Source organism: Peromyscus maniculatus, chromosome 4 (assembly GCF_049852395.1).
Source record: "Peromyscus maniculatus bairdii isolate BWxNUB_F1_BW_parent chromosome 4, HU_Pman_BW_mat_3.1, whole genome shotgun sequence".
Lineage (NCBI taxonomy): Eukaryota > Metazoa > Chordata > Mammalia > Rodentia > Cricetidae > Peromyscus > Peromyscus maniculatus.
Genome location: NC_134855.1, coordinates 81289544 through 81315454, shown reverse-complemented (window position 1 = coordinate 81315454; position 25911 = coordinate 81289544). Strand labels below are relative to the sequence as shown.

General features: G+C 37.8%; 1 protein-coding gene across 2 annotated transcripts in view; it reads right to left on the bottom strand.

Moving 5' to 3' along the window:
* Window positions 1-25911, bottom strand: part of Ccdc73 (coiled-coil domain containing 73) — a 124673-nt gene that overhangs the window by 38311 nt on the left and 60451 nt on the right. The window contains exons 1-4 of one of the 2 annotated variants that reach the window (XM_076570218.1): window positions 22733-22873; window positions 16851-16889; window positions 13391-13526; window positions 13080-13159 (exon numbers count right to left, since the gene is read on the bottom strand). In XM_076570218.1, the coding sequence (XP_076426333.1) occupies window positions 13080-13159; window positions 13391-13526; window positions 16851-16889; window positions 22733-22744 (267 nt within the window). In that variant the 5' untranslated portion in view covers window positions 22745-22873. Of the gene's footprint in view, window positions 1-13079; window positions 13160-13390; window positions 13527-16850; window positions 16890-22732; window positions 22874-25911 lie in introns of those variants that run through there. The other variant, XM_042275845.2, reaches the window with a different exon arrangement.

Here is a 25911-nt window from a genome sequence, read left to right as displayed (position 1 = left end):
CACAGGTATGAAAAAGCTAGCTGACAGTAATGCTTTCTATAGTCACTGAAATCATCAACGCATAAACTTCCAGTACATGCAGGTGGCCCTGGGAACCATATGAACTACAACAGTGACCTATCAGGCAAGAGTGTCCGCTGGTGCAACAATAGCATGATTATGATGGGGGTAACCAACTGCTTTCTGGTTGGATTTGAGGCATACCCCACAGGAGGGAATTCATACCCGATACTGTAAACCTAGTCAAAAACCTGTGGCTGGAGAGGTCATAGGATCTAGGAGAGAGCAGCCTCCTCCTCCATCTTCTTCTCCTCCTCCCCCTACTAGCGCTGTGACGACAACTCCACTTGACCACACTGTGACTATGACTACTATTACTGTTTTGCTAAATGGACATGTTTCCAAACTGCCTTCTAAATATCCACGTTTACATCAGTAAACTAGCACCACTCTCAGGACTTGTCAAAGAAGCTTCTCGTAGCAGGTGGGAATTAATGCAGACACCCATAACTGCTTAAAGTACAGAGTGATGGCCCTAAAAGGAACATCTAGATCACCCCTCCAAGGCTCAGAGAACATCACAGAATAGGTGGTAGAAAGAATATAATACCTAGAGGATAAGAAAAATACCGCAAAAAGAAGTCTTCTGGATATAACATGGTTACTGCATTTATCAACTCACTGTAGCTATGGCTACACAACCTGTACAAGACTGGGCCCATCAATGTTTCATCATGGAAAGGGGAGGGGTTTATAAGGACTATTGGAGTGACAGGTGCTAGAGGAAAGGAGTGTCACTTTCCTTGGTGGTTTACCCATTAATATGTTGTTTGTGCTCTAGTGAAAATCCTCCATCTGTGCTCACAAAATAACCCTAATTAAACTCAGTGGGTCACTGTACTGGCTAGTTTTATGTCAACTTGACACAAGCTATAGTTATCTGAGAGGAGAGAACCTCAATTGAGAAAATGCCTCCATTAAGACTGCACTGTAGACAAGCCTATAGAACATTTTCTTAATTAGTGATTGACAAGGGTTGAGGCAGCCCACTGTGGGAGGTTCCATCCCTGGGAGGGTGGTCCTGGGTTAATAACAAAACAGGATGAACTAGCCATGATGAGTAAGCCAGTAAGCAGCTCCCCTCCATGGCCTCTACATCAACTCTTGCCTTCAGGCTCCTGCCCTGTTTGAGTTCCTGTCTTGATTTTGATGAATAGTGATGTGGAAGCAGAAGCCAAATAAACCCTTTCCTCTGTGTAGCTTTGGGGCCTGTCCTAGATCTCGCTCTGTAGCCCAGGCTAGCCTCAAACTCATAGAGATCTGCCTGGCTCTGCCTCTCAAATGCTGGGATTAAAGGCGTGCGCCACCACCGCCTGGCCCAGGAGTTGTTTTGATCATAGTGTTTCATCACAGCAATGGTAACCCTGACATAGTCACAGACCACAAAAGACATGAAGGTAGGAAGGGAATTTGATGGGAAGAGGGTTTCATCAGAAGAGGGAGAGATAAGACAGGGAAATGGGTAAAAATGACTAAAATTCATTTGTGGATATGTGTTTATGAATGAAACTTGTCAAAGGATTAAAATAACAAGTGAAATCTGAGTGTGATGACACATGCTTTTAATCTCAGCACTTAGAAGACAGAGGTAGGCAGATCTCCGTGAGTTTGAGACCAACATGGTCTACATAGTGTGTTCTAGGCCAGCCAGGATATACAGTGAGAGCTTATCTGAAAGAAAGAAAGAAAGAAAGAAAGAAAGAAAGAAAGGAAGGAAGGAAGGAAGGAAGGAAGGAAGGAAGGAAGGAAGGAAGGAAGGAAGGAAGGAAGGAAGGAAGGAAGGAAGAAAGAAAGAAAGAAAGAAAGAAAGAAAGAAAGAAAGAAAGAAAGAAAGAAAGAAAGAAAGAAAGAAAAAAAGAAAAAAAAGAAAAAAGGGAGGGAAAAAAAAGAAAGAAGATCATATACATGGGGCTGGAGAGATGGCTCACAGGTTAAGACCACTGGCTGCTCTTCCAGAGGTCCTGAGTTCAATTCCCAGCAACCACATGGTGGCTCACAACCATCTGTAATGAGATCTGGTGCCCTGTTCTAGTGTGCAGGATTACATGCAGGCAGAACACTGTATACATAATAAAATAAATCTTGGGGAAAAAAGAATATCATATACTAAAAGTTGGTTTAATTCCAGGACCAAGGTTTGTTCCATATACACGAACCCCTAAGTGTAATTCAGCACTCAAAATACTTAAGGACAGAAACCACATGATTCTTGAAACTGATACAAACAAGGCCTTCAACAAGTTCAAAATCCCTTCATAAAAAAAGCCTTGAAGAAACTAGAAGGAACATGTGTCAACATAATGAAGGCTATACACAGCAAATCTAGAGCCGACATTATACTAAATTGTGAAAAATTGAAACCATTTTTTAAAAAATCTGGATTGAGCAAAGTTGCCCATTCTCTCCTCTCTTATTTAGCCCAGTGCTCAAAGTCTTATCTACAGCAATAATGTAAGAGAAAAAAACATACAAATAAGAAATGAAGGAGTCATAACCTCCTTGTTTGTAGATGACATGGCCCTCTACTTAAATCCCAACAGCTTTTAGATCCAAAACACACTTTCAGGAAGCAGCAGAACACAAATCAACATACACAGATCAGTAGCTTTTCTGTCTACCAATAATGAACTCGCTGGGAAGGAAAAAAATGAGAGGAAATCCTAGTCACAATAACTTTAATGTATTTAAATACCTAAGGGTAAACTTAAGTAAGGAGCTGAAAGGATTCTGCAATAAAAGACTAAGACACTGAAGAAAGTATTTAAAAAAGACTCTCTCAGGCTCATGAATAGACAGAATAAAAATTGTGAAAAATACCTATATTACCAAAAGCAGTCTGCAGATCAATGCAATCCCCCTAGAAATACCAATGGCATCCTCCAGAAAACTTAAAAAAAAAATACTACTGAATTCATATGGAAACACAAAAGACTCAAATGGCCAAAGGGTACTTAGCAACAGAGTGATGCTGGAGGTATTGTAATAGCAATATCAAATTATATTATAGAGACAAAGTAGAAAAAACAACATGGTACAGATACAAAGACATGTAGATCAGTGAAATAGGATAAAGAACCCAGAAATAAAGTCACGTACAGCCACCTATTGTTTTACAAGACCATCAAAACTATACACTGGAGAAACAAGTCTCATTAACAAATAATGCTATAGAAAATGAATTTTCACATACAGAACTCTAAAACTTAACCTTTATCTTTCACCCTGTTCTAAAATCAATTCAAAGTGGGCCAAAAACCTTAATGAAAGACATAAGGAAAACACTCTAAGATGTAGGTATATGTAAAGATTTTTTGGAAGAGGATTCCAGTAACGACGGAATTGTGCCAGGAATTGACAAATGGAATTAAATGAAATTATGGAACTTGTTAACTTGAATACACTCAAAATCAACTAAAGCTCGAGCACTCTGTGGGGGATTTTCTTGATTGGATCATTTGAAGTGGGAAGACCCACCCTAAATCTGGGCCACACCTTCTGGTAGCCGCCCACATAAAAGGACATGGAAGAAGCTTTTGCTTTTTGCCTGCTTGCCCTTCCCTTTCCCTGGCAAGTTTATTTAGCCTGCTGCTGAGGCATTCCTTCATTGGTGTAAAAACCTACCTCTTCAGGATTCCAGCAGCTCTCTAGGAGTTCTGATCTCATGGACTGAACAACTACCAGATTCTTAGCCTTTCCATCAAAGGATAGACATTGTTGGATTAGCTAGATCAGCCTAAGCCAGTCTAATAACCTCCCTTGAAATATATATATTAAATATGTTACATATATATGCACACATACATTCTATCAGTTCTGTTCCTTTAAAGAACTGGACAAATCTTCAACACAAAGACAACTTTTAGGATGGGGGGCTGAAGCTGCCTACTCCACATCAGGCAGAAAATTAATATGAAGGATACATAAACAACTATAAAAATTAAACATATGAACTCCAAAATCATTCAGTCAATAAATGGATTCCCGAACTGAATAGAGAATTCTCGAAAGAAATATAAACAGCCAAAAAATGCCTTAAAAAATGTTCAACATCCTTAATCATCAGACGTATGCAAATTAAAATTGCTTTGAGGAACTGGCTCAGTGGTGAAAGTGCTTGCCACATAGCAAGAGGACCCGAGTTCGAATTACTAGCAGCCACAGTAAAACAAGAACATCTATAACCCTAGTACTGGCAGGGTAGAAACAGGCAAATCCCTGGAGCTTACTGACTAGCCAGTCTAGCCAAATCACTGCACTCCACTTCAGTGAGAAACTCTGTCTCCAAAAAAAAAAAATGTGAAGAGCAATTGAGGAAGATAACTAATGTGGACCTCTATGCTCTCTCTCGCTCTCTCTCTCCCCTCCTCTCTCTCTCTATATATATATATCACACACACACACACACACACACACACACACACACACACACACACACACACACAGGGGTGGTGTGGATGCAACTCACCACAGTTAGGATAATTGTTAGGAACAAAACAATGGGTACTGGGATGCAGCTCAGTTGGTAGAGTACTTGACTAATATGCACAAGGCCCTAGGCTTAATCCTCAGCAATGCATAAACTGGGTGTGAGGTTGAACACCTGGTCCTTACTCAGGAGGTGGACACAGGGGGACCAGAAATTCAAACTCCTCTTCAGCTACATAACAAAGTTCCAGAACAGCCTATGCTATATAAGGCCCTGTTGAAGGAAAGAAAAGAGGGAGGGAAAAAGGAAGGAAAAGAAAACAAAGACTGGTAAGGATGTTAGGAGAGAGGAATCCGTATTTACTGCTAGTAAGTTTGGTCACTATGGAAATCAATACAGAAGTTCCTCAAAATCCTAAAAGTAGAACTACTGTATGACACAACTTATACCACTTTGGGGTGTATACCCACAGAACTGTAAGCCAACACACAGAAGTATTTGCACATTGATGTTTACAGCTGCACTACTCAACTATTTCCAATAGTCAGGAAATAGCCAGTCTAGATGTCCATCAATTATGAATAGATGAAGAAAATGTGGTACATGTACACAATGGAATTTTTTGTAGCCATAAAGAAAAATAAAATCATAACATTTTAGGGAAAATAGATGCAACTGAATATCTTTATATTAAGTAAAATAAGCCAGACTTAGAAAGACAAATACTGCATGTTTTCTCTCATATGTGAGCATTTAGAGTGAGTGTGTGTGTGTGTGTGTGTGTGTGTGTGTGTGTGTGTGTGTGTGTGTTTAGATATATGGTTGTTGGTGAATGAACTAGAGAAAGGATCATGAGAGTGGAGAAGAAATCTTAAGGGAAGGGAAGTAAGAAGCAGGGTCATGGAATACACATAATAGGGACTAACTGGAAGAAGGAACCAGGTGGAAGAGGAGGAAACAGAGAGAGAGAAGGGGGATGGGGAAAAAGAGAACAAAGCATAATGACACATATGTATGAACAGGCCAAGATTAGATGCATTATTTGTCTACTAACCAAAACTAATTGGAAAATAATTTTAAGATAAATAATTGAGGTGGAGGAGCAGTGTAGCTCAAGGTAGAGAATTTGCCTCTCATGCATGAGGTTCCAAATTTAATTTCAATGCTGTAAAAACAAGATAAAATAAATGATTCAATAATCACTAAAAATGTGCTTGTTCACAACTACTGAATAATTTTTTACTTATTTTCATTTGAAGTTTATATTGATGAAAATGATTGGTTCTTTAAAAACTTTGATTTGGGATTCCAGGTAATTTCTTTAATTATACTTCCTTCCTCCCTCCCTCCCTCCCTCCTTCCTTTCCTTTCCTTTCTTCCCTCTCTCCCTCCCTCCCTTCCTTCCATTTAATTTCATTTTGGTTTTTGAGACAGGGTTTCTCTGTGTTAACAGCCTTGGCTGTCCTGGAACTTGGTTTGTAGACCAGGCTGGCCTCAAACTCACAGAGATCCACCTGTCTCTGCCTCCCGAGTACTAAGATTAAAGGCATGCACCACCATGCCCAGCCTCTTTATTTCTTATATTAAAATATCTATACTTAATATTCTCAAGTCTACAAAGTAATATTTATACATCTAAATTACACCTAAGATTTTTTTTTCTTTTGGAACTTCATCTTAAGTAATCCAAACTGCCTCTAACTCACTATATAGCTGAGGCTGTCCTTGAACCCCTGATGTCCCTTCCTCAACCTCATGAATGCTGGGCATGCACTATCATGCCTGGCCATAAGGCTTCTAAGGGCTAAAAATGTGATTATTCACTACATATTCTACTGTTCTTAATGCTTTTACTTTTTAACCCCTCAGACATAAGAATAGAGTTCAGAGAATATAAAACTAATTTACTGGCACTAAAAGACCTAATACTTATATATTATAATAATATTGTATAATTGACAAATATAAAGCCTTTGAGCTCTGCTGCAATGTTAAACAGTATGCCGATCTTTATCCTGAGAGGTCCAGCTGTTCTTCAAGTGGAGTGACAAGAAAAGAGTAACCAAATTTCCCAATTGCTTAAATTATGCATTAAAGTGTATAGTGTTCATCTGAAAGACTGCAAATTCTTCAAAACGTATGTCATAGTGCAGCTCCCTATGGGCCAAGCATTCAAACACGTGAGTCTATGAGGGCCATACCTATTCAAACTACTACTTCTTATATCTACCTAAAATTATACACACCATATATATCATATAAATGTATATGTATTCACACACACACACACACACACACACACACACACACACCCCTTAAAGGACATTTAGTCACGTGGGCTGACTAAGCTCCTTACAAGAACCACAGACTAACAAAGCCCCAGTTCCAAGCACCAGAAACCTCCTTTCAAATGGTTAATCGGGATAGTCCAAATGACTCCCCAAACAATATCGACGATTGCTGATGCCTTTGGTTGCCTCTCAGAGGTTGAAGATGAGACCTGATTGCTGAAGACACCTCACACTTAGGACACCAGACTCAGGTGATTAGAGCTGGAGCTAACCTGAAAGCCTCCCTCCCACAGTCTAGCTTCCATGGTATTGGAAAATAATACGCAAGCCACCAAGGGAGGGAAGCAATAACAGTTCTACCCAGTTGTAATACCTATGATCCACAACAATAACCAGCATGACAAGGGAACTGTAACCTTCCAATAAATAGCACTCACATATTGGTGATAACCAACAACTATCTAGCTGGACTCAAAGCCCACGGAAAAGGAGGGAAATCAGGCCTGATATTAGAAACTTACCCTACCTCCTGGGGCTACCTCTAAGGTCATAGACCTTAGAAAAGAATCTACCACTACCACCTTGCTAGGCCAGCACAATTCCTTACTACACTCTACACCTTATCCTTATATTCACAGGTAAGTATTGCTCTCTCCTCTCATCAAGAAGTTTCCCTTAACAGAAAATGGAGACCATCACAGAAAACCACAACTGAACACAATCCAGAGAACAACAGATCATGGGGAGCCAGCCCCAATGGACACATGTACATCATCGGTCCTGCATCTATAGCTCAGAGAACTACACAGAGGAGGGTTAAAAGATTGTAAGAGCCAGAACACCAGAAAACCTGCTGTGAATCAGTCTCTCCTAGAAATGTCTATATAAATAAGACCAGAGCAATGGCAACATCAATGGATATGTTATCTTAAAAGGGGGGAAATTTCATAGGGTCCCTAGACAAAGAATTACAGGTAATTAATAACTTCTGAGCGAGGGAGAATTAGCCACTCCCAGGGATGAGCCCCCTAACTGGTTATCCAATATAAAGTGGTCAGCCCTGAAACCACATATATACATACAACAAAAGCGAACTCATCAGGTTGTATTTATGTATGTAACAATTATAACCAAAGAAAAACAGGATATCAATTTGAGAGGGGGGGTGGACATGGGATAGGTTGGTAGGAGGGGACCTGGGAGGAGTCAGAAGGAGGAAAGGGAAGAGGGTAAATGATGTAATTCTTTTTAATTGTATAAAAATAAATTAAAATTTTATTTTAAAAAAGTACCCCCAAGTAGCCAAGAACCTGAAACAAAATAGGCCTAGTAGAAAACCAAATTCTACTGTTCTGCTAAAGGAAGGCAACAATAAAACAACTCCTAATAATACTCTGTTATACTGGTAGATCAGTGCCTTGCTCAGCCATTATCAGAGAAGCTCCCTCCTACAGTAGATGGGAAGAAATACAGAGGACCTTCAACTGGACAATGTTCAGTCCTAAATGGGACATCTCCATCAAATCCCTCCCCTCAGGGCTCAGGGAACTCTTTGGAAGAGGAGAAAACATTTTTAAGAGCCAATGGGGATAAAAGATACCAGGGAAACAAGGCATTCTAGACACAAAAGACTGATTCCCTATGAACTAACAGACTGGCAGCATGCACAAGGCCTGCATAAGTCTAAGACAGATAGGCTCCTGGCACTGAGAAGAGAAGCAAATACAGGCACCAACCTTGAACCCAGAAGCTATTTCCAACTGACAACTGCTCACAAAGGAAAAATTAGTTTTTTTTCAATGGAGTATCACTGAGTATACAATTTATACTTAAGTGTAGACTCCATACCCAGCAGTAGATAGCTCTGGTGGTTTGAAAGAAAACGGCCCCCAAAGGGAATAACACTATTAAGAGGTGTGGCCTTGTTGGAGGAAGTGTGTCACTGTGGAGGCAGGCTTTGAGGTCTCATATATGCTCAAGTCACACCCAGTGAGACATCCTTGTAGACACATCCTGTTGCCTGCAAGATACAGAACTCTCAGCCCCTTCTCCAGCACCATGTCTGCCTGCATGCCACCATGTCCTGCCATGATGATAATGGACTGAACCTCTAAACTATAATCCAGCCCCAATTAAATGTTTTCCTTTATAAGAGTTATATGGCCGTGGTGTCTCTTGATAGCAACAGAAACCTAACTAAGGAAACAGTCAACACAAAACAAACTTAGTGGTATTTCTGGAGCTTTTTTGTGTCTCACAATGCTTTGTCTGGGCATTGTCTTTTTAACCTTGCAGATTTTTTTCTTATGTATTACGGTTTCTAATTTTGTTTTTATGGGTTTTGTGTGTGGGTAAATATATGTGTGTCAGCCTCTGTATATGTTTTTTGTGGTTCCACCACCACCACACCCTTTGGTTTTTTGTTTTTGTTTGTTTGTTTTGCTTTGTTTTGTCCTATTCTGATTTTTTTGTTTTTTATTTTATCTTATTTTGTTATTTTTTAGATGTCTGTTTATATTCTCATGAGAGAGAACAAGAATGTGTTTGGACTGGGGTGGGAAGGAGCTTAAAGGAGTTGGGGAGGGGAAACTGGAATCAGAATATATAATATTAAAAAAACTATTTTCAATTTAAAAAGAGAGAAAATAAATTGTAGTGGGTAGCCATTCCAGCTTTGATCTGAAAGTTTTAACCCCCAGTGAGGCTTCAGCAACTGTCATGCCTACAAGGTGGGGCCAAGGGAGGACCCTGGAGACCTGAGATCCGTATGGACCAGCTCTCTCTCTGTTCTGGGACCCTGGACAGTGGAGGTTGACCCGAGCAGAGCTCCAGAGAACACCGCTGGACTGCAATACACCTTCCCCAGACCCCGTGACCTACCTATCCCTTCATTTGTAAGTTACCCACTAAATAAATCTTCCTTTTAACTATGTGGAGTGGCCTTAATAATTTCACCAATAATAAATGTTCTCAACACAGAAAAAAAATTACTATGAAGAATGCTTCTTTTGGACTCCTTAGTAGTCTGGACATAAATGCAGAAATGTAAGTAATCTAGAGAATATAACAAAAGAAATTTCCAAAACTGAGGAAAAAAAGAGAAAGTAAAAAAATATTAAATAATTATAACAACTACAATTGATGTCATATACATATACTGGCAATACAAGAAGGGGAAATGGAACAAAACTAATATGGAAGCAATAATAACTGAGAATTTTCTGAAGTGACTGTTAGACACCAAACTTCAAGTCCAGAAACCATAGAGAGTACCTAGCACAATGAATGCAAAACAGTAGAAACTACACCTAGGTTTACTGTAGAAAACAATCTCATAAACATAGAAAGATCCTCAATAAGGCATTAGCAGTTAGTTATCCTCCCAGATAACTCTAGCTTTAGTTAAACTGACATAAAACTAGCCAGCACAATATGGTCATAGGACATACAAGAAATCATGCTGGAATTGGACTGAAAGCTCCTCCCTGATGTCTAGCTCACAGAGTACCAAAAGATGCTTGTAGGTTGCTGGGAGAGTGTCTTAGAATTTCTATTGCTATGATAGAATACCATGATCATAAGCAACTTGGGGAGAAAGGGTTTGTTTCATCTTATAGTTTGTGTTCCATGATCCAAGGAACTCAGGGCAGGAATCTAAAGGCAGGAACAGGTATAAAGGCAATGGAGGAATGCTGCTTACTGGCTTGCTCAGTCTGCCTTCTCTTAGCACCCAGGACTACCAGTCCAGGGGCAGCACAGCCCACAGTGAGCTGGGCCCTCCCACATCAATCATCAATAAGAAAATGCATCATAGGCATGCCCACAGACCGATATAGTAGGGGCATTTTCTCCATTGAGGTTCCTCTTCTAAAAGTACTCCAGGTTGTGTCAAGCTGACATACACTACTCAGCTGTGTCCTGCATACCACATTACTAACTGGCCAGGCAAAGTGTACCCACTGGTGTCATAGTGGCTAGTCTGTTTCAGAAATAACCAGCCACTTCTGATTGGATTTAGAGATGTTCCAGAAGAGGGAATTCACAGTTGGTACTCTAAGCCCATGGCTGAGAGGTCACAGGCCTTAGAGCAGTGGTTCTCAACCTGTGGGTCATGACACTTTGGGGTTGCATATCAGATATCCTGCATATTAGATATTTACATTACAATTCATAACAGTAGCAAAATTACAGTTATAAAGTAGCAACAAAATAATTTTTATGTTTGGGGGGTCACTTTAATATTAAGAACTATATTAAATGTTTGCAGCATTAGGGAGGGTGAAAACCACTGCCTTAAGGTACAAGCTATTGCTGCTGTTTTGCTAAATGGGCAAGCTGCCTTCTAAATAACTATGTTTGTGTGCACAGGTTAGTGCTGCTGTCAGCTTTTGCCTCTTTCTACAGTGGCAGCAGTAACTGTAAAGGTTTATAACTGACCAAAGAAATGAAAATAAGTGCGAGATTAATACTCTTCTATAAACAGGACATCTATATCACCCTCTCTAAGGCTCAGGGAACATCATGGAGAATGAGCAGAAAGAATTAAGAGCTGGAAGAAGGGCAGGGAGTCATGTGGAAAATGACTCCCAGGCATAAAGATAGCTGTTGCATTCCTGAATTTACAGAAGCTGTGATTGTTTGCAGAAGATTGGGGCCACCAACATCCTGTCATGGAGGAGAGGAGGAGCTCACAAGGCCCTGCCTCCAACTGAGAATTTATAGCCAGTTAATGGTTGCTGGAGGAAGAACAGACATTTCTGTGGTGTAACCATGGGTAAGATGCCCATCTCCCTAATTAAACTTACAGTCATTTAAAAAGGAAAAAAATAAAGAAAGTAGAAGGGAGACTATTTGAGAAGAGAATTCTCAACGGTGTAAGGGAAACAAGAGAAGACAATGAGGGTTGAATGTAATCAAACACGTCATATACATGCATTAGTATGTCCTCATGACACCCATTATAGTGATATATTTTAATATCTATTAATGAAAGACCCAAAGAGAGACTTGTGATATAACTAAATAAATGGAAAGATGATCCATGTTCAAGGGCAGAAAGACAGTTTTAACAGGCTGTCATTCTTCTTCCTAACTTGATCAAGAGATTCAGTGCAATGTCAATCAAAAGAGCATCTTATTTTGTGGATATCAACATACTAATTCTGTAATTGTTAAAGAGATCAACACTACTGAAGAAAAAGCTTCCTGTTCTGCACACAATAGGAACAGTGTCCTAAGGACAAACCCCCACCCATCAAAGGCTCCAACTTGTAAAAATACAAACTTATTTGAAAGGAAAGAGCCTGAACTAAGAATGTAGTTTTGGGAGAGTGTTAGTTTCCCTATTCCTCTAAAGTAATTGCCTAGGACAATGTTTCCCAAGGGTTAGCACATAGAAGCTGACAGAGTTGTGGTCTGTGAAAGACAAGATACATCTCCATCTGGCAGCAGAACTTGACTGTCTAAGCAATACTGGTTCTGTAGGCCTCAAAGATACAAAATTGAAGGGGTCATGGTGTCTAGCTCCCTGATTCAAGAAAGTGATGAGGACAGACAATGTATGACAGGGTCAGAGTCCCTGCAAAGAGATCTTAAGAAGCCATTACATGATGCTCTAGGGGAGAACCCTAAGTAGAAATGGAGACCCTAGGATCTCAATTTGATGAGAATTAAAATCACCTGAGGGACACCCCTCTGGCCAAGCTTTTGGGAGATTATTTTGTTTGGGTCAAATGAAGTGAGAAGACTTTCCCACTGTAGGTGGCACCATTCCCTTGGCTAGGATCCTTGATTGTATAAGTGGAGAAAGGGAGCTGAGCAAAAGCAAGCATTCTTCATAGTTCATTTCTCATTGTAGGTGTAATATGACCAAATGCTTCAACTCCTACTACCTTGACCTCCCTACCATCACAGCATATTACCAGAACATACAAGTTAGAGAAGAAGAAAGAAGGAAGGAAGGAAGGAAGAAGGGAGGGAGGGAGGAAGGGAGGGAGGGAGGGAGGGAGGGAGGGAGGGTGGGTAATGCAAACTATCTAGCTGACACAGTAAATTTTTACAGGCTTTTCCTATTTCCATAAGAATATATACCTCTGATGATAAACTGAAGAAAAAAATATTTTGAATGGATTGGAAAAAAATAATATATTATATTTGCCATAGTCATACCTAACACTTATGAATTTATATTTTGCTAACTTCTACCAAAAAAACTACTCAACTGTTTTCTAGTAATATTCCATAATATCCTATGAGATCAATTATTTTAGACTATAATTTTTTGCCTAATACATCAATCATACCTTCTTTAAACTGTCTATTTCAGATTCTTGTTTTTCATTTAAGGTGGAAAGTCTTTTGTTTAACTGTATTGCTTCTTGTACTGTAACATAAAAGATATTAGAAACAGATTTTATAAATTGTGCTTTTCAAAGAAGGTATCACTAATTTGGACAAGAAAACAGTCATAATGCAATGTATAATCTAACTTAATTTAATATTTATTAAATTGCCACTTGCTATTACTAGTATTAGGTAAGTTCAATTGACTAATAAGGAAATCCACTTAAATATTCCTTACTAAATATATAAACTTAGATAAGATAGCACCTACCATTTTGTTCTAACTTGACATGATTCTCTTTCACCACTCCAAACTGATTTGTTATTGTAACATAGTATTTTTCTATTTCATTCAGTTGCTTGTGGTAATCTTCTTTAGCTAGATGGTGTAAATGGGCCTTTTGTTCCTATTTTTAAGAGTAATTTTAAAGTTATATATAAAATAAGCATAGACATACATATATAACAACTTCTGATAGCTGTCCTCTGATATCCATGTACATGTCATGGTACATGTATGTACAAAAATCTAATGATAATACATAATTTTTAAAATAGAATGACAAGGAGCCAGGCAGATGACTCAGTAGACAAAGGTACTTGCCACCAAAGCCTGATGAACTGAGTTCAACCCCTGAGACCCACATGCTGGGAAGAGAGAACCAACTCTCACCAGTTTTCCTCTGACTTCTAAGTGAGCACACGCTCCATCCCACCCCATACCCCCGACACAAAATAAGAATGTAATAAAAAAAATAAAAATAAATAAAAAACAGAATGACAGGGACCAAGAACAATACTTTGCAATGACAAGAAGACAATGTAATAGCATAACAAATCTACTAAAACTTGAGACATAATTGGTAAAAGTTGAATCCTTCTCAAAAGGGTTAACACTATAAATTTATAAAAATTTATATCCACTTAGGTCATTACTATTATCAATTACTAAGCAATAAAAATAATGAGCCATATTTAAATACCATTAATTCCTCACAAGAGAATTACACTAATTCTTAGCAAATATGCAAAAATCTAACACAATTTCACTGGATTCTAATGGAACGTTTTCAAGTCAAGGATATTTCCACTTTAAATCCATACTTACATAGCCTTTAAGAGAACACTGTCTATTACATATTAATTTATGTTCCCACAACAGTCTCCTTAACCTTTCAGATAAAAAGCAGTAAGTAGGCATTCAAAATCCACAAAAGTTAATAATCCTGTTAGTGAAAAATACAACCAAGTTTGGAGATTCCTTCACAGGACTCCTATTCATAGAACTCCACATATATTTAGCTGTGGTATACTTATTCCATAAACCCTTTGCTTGACATCAAAGACAATCCAAGGAAAATGAAGTTTCATTGATCTGCACAATAGAATTCTGCTTTTTAGATACTTCAGACTATTCACTGGTCACGATAAATAAATACTATTAAGACTTCTAAATCACGCCGGGCGTTGGTGGCGCACGCCTTTAATCCCAGCACTCGGGAGGCAGAGCCAGGCGGATCTCTGTGAGTTCGAGGCCAGCCTGGGCTACCAAGTGAGCTCCAGGAAAGGCGCAAAGCTACACAGAGAAACCCTGTCTCGAAAAACTCAAAAAAAAAAAAAAAAAAAAAAAAAAAAAAAAAAAAAAAAGACTTCTAAATCACACGGGCACCTATAGCTGTCTGGGCCATATACGGCCATTTGAGCCTATGGGCACAAGGAATGTGTACTGTGCACAGACACAAATATATACAGGCCAACACTACAAACTAAAACATTTTATTCTAAAAGAAAGTATATTGTCACACTGAATTACCTCAAAACTTTTAACACTGAAACTTTGCTTTAATTTGATAAATAAAAAGATATCCTTCCTCTAAGTCTTTCCTTAAAGGATTATACAAAAAGAGAATTCAAACATGTCTTAAAGGGCACTGGACAAGATTTTACTTCATTAAGCAGATAGTAGTTACAGTCATGATGGTCATCTTTAACTTTAACTATACACAATATCAGCTACTTGCTACACTATATATAATGGAATTTTTCTCAGTGACCAACTTGTAGCAATGGCTCATTTGATGTTCCAGATTTACTCTTCAATGCATTTTGTTACATTCTTATTGGTAATGATCATGACTTTTCCAAGGTGAGATAGACAGAAAAATATTTTGATCTGTGATGTGTTTGTTAGTTTCTGTAGGGGCATATCTCCACCTTTTCAGGGAAGTCAATTTCTTGAATTTCCTGTAGACTGCATTTACTAGAAGCTAAGTGCTCACCTCTATGGAGTCACGAACATCTTTACAATTTCTCAATACTATCGTTAAGTTACTTATTTTAGGGCACTCTACTGTTCTACAAGTTCTGTCTGGACACTATTGGAATGTCTATCTGGCTTGTCCATAGTGCTAAATAGTATAGAAGATAATGTACTACTTTCATAAAATAAGATTAATATTAAATAAAGAAAAGGTCATGTGAATTATATAAGAATAGAATAATAAATTAAGAATTGTAAGACAAACATATATAAGAATGTTTAAAAATATATGGTTTTTAACTTTTACATAAAAATACTGTCCCTGAATGGGCATAAAATATTAAATGTACTCAATATGTAAGATAATTTTAATAGAAAGTAAAATAATGCTTTCAACTGTCAGGAAAAATATGACTTATCATTTATACACTAACAAAAAAACTTGGAGCTATTTCTGTGTTTTTTTAAAAATGATGAGTATCTGTTCAATGAAATTTTAAACTGGAATAAAATAAAATACATTTTATGTGGCCTTTGATCCTTCACTTGTAGCCTTATCTCCCAGGTCAAAGGGCACATTATTCAATTTCTCTATAGTTTGTGTAAACCCACTGTAGCGTTGAAGATGACTTTCAGCACAAATGTCACGGTACTTACAGCTAAACTGGAATCTAGTTTTTCAGCTTCTTAATTAAAATCACAGTTTAAAATAGTCTGACAATATTATCTTTATTCTCCCCAGCTGAATAGCAACAGAATTTTCACATCTTTTATTCAATCAAGCCTAACAATCTTCCTATGAGCTCTTTTATTTTTAACACCTCAAACAATTTCAAGAGGCAAAATATTTAATATGATATTCAATGTTATAGCAACGATCTTCTTTTTTTAATCTATGTGATAGCCAAAGAATACTCAAAAATTAATTTTACTTGCTTTACAGTCTATTCCAAAGAATGAAGATTAGAATAGCATAAGCCCACCCAAGAAACCTTCTGAAGATTTAAATAAATAGAGTGAGAATTATGTTTAATTAAAACCACACCAAAAAACCCAACAATAAAACCTGAATCAAATACAGCTACAAGGGAGAATATTTAAAAATAAGTATTCCATGAAATGTTACTCTGTAAAATAAATACTAATTTTACATGCACAGAAATAAAAAACAACAAATACTTACTTGAATAATAACCATATCCTAAATGTAGAACAATGAAGAATGAACACTGCCACATATTTTATTTATTTGTAATATGTAAGCACTAAGAAATCTGCAAGTAAATTTGCAAAATTTATCTAAGCTATAATGACTTTGAAATTGTGGCAGGCCTTTAAACTGTAATAATACCCAGTATCAACTTTCTAGGATTTTTTTTTAACTGAAAGTGTCACATTTATATTACAGTATTACTATGTATTTTGTGTACTAACAAAAGTGGTAAAAATATATATTATGTAATTTTCTTACCATTTCACTTACTTTCTTCTGTAAAGAATACTGAGAAACCTTGAAAAATGAAGAAAAATCTATTAATTTTTTTCTATAAATTCCTTGTGACATCAAAACTACATACTACCAAATGTGGCATTTATCTTCTATTACAACTTTTAGTGAATTATTTTTGAAATTTTTATAGTAACTCTCTTCCTTACAACACCAGTATAGTCACGCCAGTACAGTGTCTTGTGCCTATAATCCCAATACTTGGAGAGAAGGCCGAAGCCAGCCTTGGTTACATAGTTGAGATCCTGTCTCAAAAAATCCATTCATTGCCTTTTCTCATAAGGTATTTAGAGGACTGCTATCAATACATATGTTCCTGGGATAGTACATAGAGAAAGCAGACCCTTGGCCGTAAGAGTGTATTTTCTGCTCCAGGGAGAGTAGCCAGACCGGAAGCGGTAAGAACTATACCATGTTAAAGAATGATGACTACTAAAAACCATAACTACTAAAACACTGCATCTGGTAGAGTTGGATACTTCACATTAGGTGTTCACTGAAAGAAATATTAAAGAACAAATAACACAGGAATAAAAACTATTTTAAGTACAAAAAAAAGTCTCATGACCTTCAATGAGTACTGAATACTTCATTATTTCTGGGCTTCAAAGAGTTTGGAATTTAAAGGAGAGCTACTGGATATGACAGCAATAGATGTCCCAGTCTGTAGGTCTCTTAAAACTTGTAATGCTATATAAAGCACAGCAGTCCAATGTTTACCTAACCCCACTCACGTTTATAGGTTTACCTAATTTTCAGCTTTTTAACATTGTGAATGATCCTAGGATGTGCTTCTATTTGAATTTTGTAGTTAATCATTTTAGTAGAATAAATTTCAAAAAGCAGAATTTCTAAGGTTTGTTCTTTAAAAAAAAAATTACAAAGCTTCTTTTAATACTTTGGACTCAGAAGGAGTCAGCTCCTCACTCCCAGGGATGGCCCAGAGGGAGAGAAGCCACCTGAGGGAAGGAAGCACAAGAGGGACTCGCTGCAGACTCAAAGGACATGCCAGCCCTGCTGGGACCTGTGAGCACTACCAGAAGAACAGGTGCATGGCGGGCCTGGTGCAGGCACACGGGCGAGGGGCCCAAACTACAGGGGTTCCGTGTCTTCCTCATTTCCTCCTTCTGCTTCTCCTGCAACATCTCCAAATCCCCAGGGCAAGCAGTGATGAGCATTCTGCCTTCTCCACTTTCTGACAGCAGCAGAAGCCTCTCATCTCTGGGTCTTCCCTTAACTGAGTGTTGCTCTGCTTTTTCAGATTTTTCTGGCAGGCCAGCTCACACTGGATACATTGTTGTCTTTGAAAACTGTCACATAGCCCTTCAGAATAGCTGACCAAGCTAAACTCTAACCAGCCATGTATGAATTCTCATTTTCTTCAATATACTTACATTTGTTAAACTTTAAGAAAAATAAAGTAACTGCTTCACATTCACTATGAAACAAATGCCTTAGCCAGCTGCCATAACCTCAACAGAATAGGTTATGTGTAAGTCACTTCTTCAGTAAATACTGAATGCTTGCCCCTTGTAAGGAAAGTACATTAATGTAGGTACTGGGGGTAACAACAAATGGACCCAGGAAAAGCTTGCCCACTTTCATGCTGAGGAAGATAAACCATAAGCAATGTAAGTAAGTTAAAATACATGGCATACTAGATATTGATAAGTGCTGAAGAAAAGTAATCAGGAAAAGCAGTTTCATTGCATGGTCAGTAAAGACCTTCCTGAGACAGCAATTTTTGACTGAAGTCATGAGAAAGAAGGAAGAATATTTCAACAAGTTCAAAGGCCTTAACAGGGTCAAAAACCTTTTTTTATATCTTTGTTTTAAAGAACTAGAACACTCATGTGGAAAGAAAAAGGTAAATGGGAAAAATAGCCAAAGATGACCTCAGAGATGGCAGAATGCAAATCATTGTTAGCCTTGTAATTTGTAGTACTGCTTAGATTTTTGCAAATTTACTAGGGAGCTTCAAGCGAATAGGCTGACTGCTGTTGTAAAGGATTACTCTGACTTACATTAGCTAAAGGAGTGAACAGAGATGATGCTGTCAACATATGTTATAACTGGCCAGTAATTTACACAAATAGTGGGAGCATACATTTACTTTGTACGACATTATGACATGATACTGTGATCTGCAAAGTTTATGCTTGAGAACTATGTAAATTATACAAAAAATGCATAATATCTAAAACTCATTATATACATGTATTAAACTATCAAGGAACAAAAAGTAAACTTTTTAAAGTTGTCATAAAAAGATAATACGAATTTTAATCAAAGTATATGTATCTGTTTCTGAATAGAGTTGAAACCCAAACTAAGTATAAATAAAATAAACACTATATAAATAAAATGCAGCATACAAAAGACTGAAAATTAGCTATAAGGCAGTCCACTTTTACCTGGATAATTAGCACATTTAAATCCTCAGCCCAGGCTAGAAGATTACCAGGATGCAACTGCCTAAACACAGTACCTATGAAAGCATAAAACCAGTCTTCATCTCTACTAACTGACAGACAGGAACTCACAAATTTAAAAAGCCTCTACATAGCAAAGGAAACAATTAACTGAGTTAAGAGACAACCTTCAGAATTAGAGAAAATCTTTGCTAGTTATCCTTAAAAGGATTAATATCTAGACTATACAAAGAACTCAAAAAACTAAATAGCAAAAAAATCAAATAACCCACTCAATAAATATGCTAATAAAATAAACAAATAGTTCTCAAAAGACGAAGTACAAATATAAAAAATTTTTACTCTTCCTAGTTATCAAAAAACATAAACTAAGTGTATACCATCCCACTCAGTCAGAATGATGGTCATTTAGAAAACAAGTAACTCAAGGCATGGTGATGTACACCTCTTTAATCCAAGTACTCACAAGACAGAGGGAAACAGATCTCTGTGAGTTCAAGACCACCACCTGGTCTATGCAGCAAGTTACAACCCAGTCAGGGTTTTACAATGAGACCTTGTCTCAAAAAGGAAAAAAAAAGTTTCCCAAGGAAGTGCACAAAAGGGAACATTTACATACTATTGATATGAATGTAAACTAGACCAGATACTATGGAATTCAGTATCTCCCCTATGACCCAGCTATATAGAGCCTGGGTATTTATCTTGAAAACCCCACATCAGAGATACTTGCACATCAAAGTTTACTGCCTCAGTCCCATAATGGCTAGGTTGTGGAATAAAGGCAGACCGGGTAAAGAAATGTGGTACATATTAAAATAAAATTTTTAGCTATAAAGAAAAATTAAATTATGTGGTTTCCAGAAAAATGGACACAACTGGAGATGATCATATAAAGTAAACTAAATCAGTCTCAGAAAGACAAATATCATATATTTCCTTTCATTTGTGGTTCACAGGTTTTACATAATACATAAAATGGCATGTACATATGACATGAAAGTAGATGCAGAATCCGGGGAACAGGAAGGACTAACAGGGAAGGGAGGAATGGGGAAGATAGGTGAGTACATATATATTTATATGAAAAATATCCATATGTAGCCCAGTAGCATGTGTAATAAACATAAGCCAATGAGCTGTTCCTAATTGCAAAAACATTCAGTACACTGATACAAGAAAACTTGCTTTTTGCTAGATCTCTAGTTCAAAAATAAAAGCTATCCCATGAAAAACTGAAACCCTTACCTTGTAGTATAAAGGATGTGTACACTCCCTGCATGTGTACACAACCAAGGGATGATCACTAACATTTCGAGATTCAGGGGGGGAAAGGAAGTATCATAAATGAGTTCTGTAGGAAAAGTTACATGACATAATTTCACCAGAAAATGTACTTCCTGTGAAGAGGGACTAGCAAGTTAAAATTTATGAACCACATCAAATACAAAGACCTCCAAGGGGAAAACTTAGCAGGCAGGCACTGCAAACAGGAAGACTTGACCCCCAATAATTAGAGATAAGAGATAAAAATCTCGAAGATATAAAATTATTTTATGTGATTAAAGACATAAAAGACAAAGTAAAAAGCATGAGAAAAGTATAAGATACTATAAAAAAGGCAGATTTAAAAGTGTACCAAATTGAACTTCTATAAAACAGAAATGCAGTTATAAAATAAAAAACTTAATGGATAAGTTATATGACAAATAAAACATAGTTGAAAAATTAACGAACTAGAAGATAAATGTAAAGAAATGGCACAAACCGCAGCAAACCCACAGAGATAAAGAGTGAGAGTACAAAGACATGGAAGGCACACTGAGAAGACTCAAAATGTATCTTCTATGAAAGTGGAAAGAAGAAAGATGAAGATTATTGGGGAAGGTAAAACTTGAAGTCATCACACTTTAGATTTTTAAACTATCAAAAATATTAACTTCATATCACAAAATAAATACTTTGAATTGGGAGGATGCTAAATACTTTGGTAATAAGAATTATTATGATTCCACTCAGAGAGCTGTAGGTCTCATTTTCAAGATTTTAAAAATATATATTCAGTTTCATAGCAAAACTGAGAGAAAAGTACAAATATCCCATAGACTCCCTGCTCTCACACATGAGCAACCTCCCCAACTATTAACATCTCTTCTCTCCCTCCCTCCTCTCCTCCCACACACAAATTATGCGCCTGTTACAATTACCGAACCTACAATGACACATTATCACTCAAAGTCCACAGTTTACAACAGGGTTCACTCTTGAACATTCTATGAGTCTGAACAAATGAATGATATGTAACCAGCATTACAGCACCACACAGAGTATTTCCACTATTAACATGCCCCATACTTTTTTTTACTTTTTTCCCTCTGCTTTTTAAAAAATAATTTTTAATCTTGTAAGAAACAGCCAAATTGTCTCCATAGCAATGAACATTCCGGTTGCTATCCATCCCTGCCAGTACTTATGTTCTGGATTTTGGTTATTCTAATTGAAGTATAGTGTTATTTTTGACACTTTTCTTTGCAATTCCTTCATGGTACATGATGTGGAACATCTTTTTATATGTGCACATGCCGTCTGTGTATCTTTGGAAAGGTTTTTGTTAAGATCTATGGCATTTTTTTTTTTCATTTGAGTTGTTTGTTTTCCTCTTACTGAGTTTTAAGAGGAAACTTAATGTGAGGGGTAGCAGTCTGAATGAAGAGTGCCTTCTGTAAATATTTTCTTTTTATCTGTAGCTTGTCTTTCACTATGTTAAAAGTCTTTTGAAAAGCAGGAGCTTTTCATTTCTGTGAAGGCCAGTTTACCAATCCCTGCATGGATCATTCCTATAGTCTGGTACCTAGAAAGTTATTATCAAACCCACCTAGATTTTCTCCTACATTATTTTCTAGAATTGCTATAGTTTTGTATTTTACACTTTGGTCTATAATCCATTTTAAGTCTTGTTTTGTTTTGTTTTGGGGGGCTTTTTATTCTTTTAAGTTACTTTTGTGACAAATGTATGTCTGTGTCTAGAATCATTTTTCACATCAATGCCCAGCTGTTCCAGCATCATTTGTTGATGAGGATGTTTTTCACCTTTTGTGTTACATGTCCTTTGTCCTCCTGATGAAAACATTATTCAAATGGCTAAGACTTATTTATTCATGGATCAATACATACACAAACTCACAGCTCCGAAAATTCTGTTCTCTTTCATCAATGTGATTGGGTAAGGCCTAAGACCATTAAACTTCAATAGCAGAAAAAGCAAATTATTTAATATGCCTTCATATCTACAAGAGTCATTCGTGTGTTATAGTCTATAAGAACGGTAAGTTTAAAGTTAGTGAGAAAATAGTTAGAGCTATAGAGGTCATTTATCTCCTTAGTCCCTTTCCAGTTTTATCACATTCTACCCACCTTCTTCTTCATGCTTCTGGAGAATCAATGAAGCTGACTCCTCTTCTTGTTCACTCTTATTACACAGAGTAGCTAATGGACAAACTTTATTGCTCTATAAAAGTGATCCTGTTTGGGATATACTAATATAGTTCAACTTCTTCACTTAAAGGAAACCTGAAATTCAAGAAGAGTGTGTCCTGCCACAAAAGCATCAGCAAAGTTATCTAGCCCTTAGACACCATTTTGTTAAGGAAAGTCTCTCATTTGTTAAGTAAATCCTCCCTTTGATATCAACTAGGTACCTACCATACTTATACAGAAAGGGGACACATTCAAATAATCTATCACAGCAAAAATCATTTCTTATTTTCTTTCTCTTTTGGGGTGTATGGTTTTCTGTTTCTATTTGTTTTGTAATTCAATGGTTAGAAGAAGCCCTTGGCTATGAGCTCCACAATGAAAGCCGCTATCTGATTATTCATGGTAGCCAGCACCTGGTAAAGTATTGCATTACAAAAGGACAAGAGAGGAAGGAAACTAAGTAACCCGGGAAGTAAAGGAGGAGGGGGAGCGGCTCTGTGTTACAAGGTCTTTGCCAGGTGGGTTTGTGTCAGATCTGTACCTGAACAGGAGCTTGACCTGAGCGTCTTCAGGTTGGGGTGGGGGAGTTGGGACTCACAGGACCCTTCATTGCTCTACTTTGTTCAGGTATCATGTCTAATAGATCAGGTATTGCGCAGTATGTCACCTGTACTATGTCACCAGCAAGACAAAACATGTCCTTAGACCTGGTCTACTGGCCAGCCTGAGTCTGCACTGGCATGAGCTTTAGAACCTTCAGGAATGTGCCCAGGAAAAACGCATTAGCTCAGATTCCTGGCATTAATGGGCAGGGAGAACAGGTAGATCTCCTCCAGGGACTTGATCTTCATGTCTTTAACCTGTCAGCCCAACTTGATGATGGGGATCCATTCCTTGTCTTTGACTTTACCTTCACAAGCCCAATGGCCTCAACCATGGCCATGGCCTCAACAACTGTGGCTCCTAAAACTGCTGCTGAATCCTCCTTGGAAGCAGCAGTGGCCTCATAATGTCCTCCGGGCCCTCCCACTGCATCGGCATCATCCACCATTTGATGTTTACAAGGAAGAAGAAAGAAGAAGAATTAATGTGCTATAAAATGGAGTCACAGTGAATCCCCATTACATAAGTGGTGAGAAATGACATGGGGAGAGGAAGTAAAATATGTATCTGTACATACACCACAAGGTAGTATTCCAGAGATGATCTTTGTGAACATAAAAGTTTATGCTGTCTTTGATTGATGAGATTTCAAAGCACACTAACAGTATTTAGGGATCTCGAAGCGTCTGCCCTGAATTGACATGTCCTCTGACTGTCTTACTGCTCCACATGGAGTCTCCTCTCCTAGTTAAACTAGTGTCTCCACAGTTCCCTTTGTGGACTGTATCCAGCAACAGTCCTTGCCTCTTGTCACCTCCCTTCTTTAGCCTGGGGAAAGACATCTCCCAACTCCACTGTGGAGGAGCTGAGTGGAGAGATGTGGCCCGAGTTCCTCTTCCATAAGCTTTCTGACTTTATTCCTGGTAGAAATAATGTCATGATCTCTTTTAACGATGGTACTCTAAGGCAGGTTTTCAAACTCAGCACTGCTGATGTGTTAGGCTGGACAGTTCTTTGTTCTCAATGGCTGTCTTGTGCTTTGAGTTGGAGTGTGAGGTAGCATCCCTGGACTCTGCCTGCATCTACTGTCACAGAATTCTCCAGGCCAATGGTTCTCAACCTGTGGGTCTCAACCTCTTTGGAAAACCTCTATCTCCAAAAATATTTACATTAGGATTCATAACAGTAGCAAAATTATGTTTATGAAGTAGCAACAAAAATAATTTTCTGGCTGGGGGTCACCACACCATGAGGGACTGTATTTAGAGTCACAGCATTAGGAAGGCCGAGAACCGCTGCTCCAGGCACTGCAACATGTTCCCTGGGGAGCGAATGGTCAGCTAAGAAATCTTGCCTGTAAGGGCTCCTCAATTCTTCCTGGATTTCTGGAGACAGGGTTTGGGTCTTTAGCCATATGTAGGTGGGTTCACGTGAAACCTCATCTTATAAACGGGACACTGTCAAAGCAACTACAAACTCCGAAGCTGTGCATACTGGCACTAGATTACAGCATCAGGCTCTCCCAACAGTCAGTTAGGGGGCAGGGGATGGACTCACAGGGCCCTATCATATACTGCTGATCTGCTGGCAACTGACAGATTTTAGGAGAGGAGGGGAACGATATCCAGGTGGGTAACCACTGGTGAGCTCACCAGGCTCTGATAGTCAGTTCAAAATTCAGGTTGACATAATCGGCCCTGAAGAAACTCCATGAGGCACTAAACAAAAACAAAACTAGCAAATAGGAAAAGAGATTTATTGGAGGGTGTTGGTTGGAATAGGAGGGAAATAAGAGAAGGTAGGAGAGAACAGGTTCAACAGGCACATGTATGAAATCATGAAAGAACAAAATTTACTAATTAAAAAGAAGAATAAACTAGAGAAAATTTTAGTTAAAAATTCCAGAGATGATAAGGAAATACAGGCAAGGAAAAAAGTAGTTCACAGAAAAACAAAACAAAAATTAAATATGGACTTATAATCAATAATCATATCTCACCCTTTATTTAATTTCTCTGAACAATGTTTTATATTTTTCAATCAGAAAAAGTATTCACTCCCTAATGCTTAAAGCATTTTCTAAGAACAAAACCTTTGTTCTCTACAACTCCAATACCAATTATACCCATAGGGATAGTAACAATAATTCTTACAGTCTAACAAATAGTCCTACCCAAATCTCCCCAACTGAAACTTTCATTGTTTGTGTGGTCGTGTCTTTCCTCAGTACAGGAGCCAATCAAGGTTCATATACTGCATATAATTTCTCTCTAAGCAAAAGTATTCTACCCTTAGGTTTTTTTATGCCAATGAATATTTTTTTTCCTTTTTTGATACAAGGTATGTATGTGGCATAGCCCATGATTACCTCAAACTCATACCCTCCTGCCTCAGCCTTCTAAGGGCCAAAATTAAAGGTGTGTGCCACTATTACTTTACACTGACAGTTTTTAATATCCCGAGTCAGCTGTTTTATGGGATATCCAAGAGTATAACTGAGTATCTTTTGTATT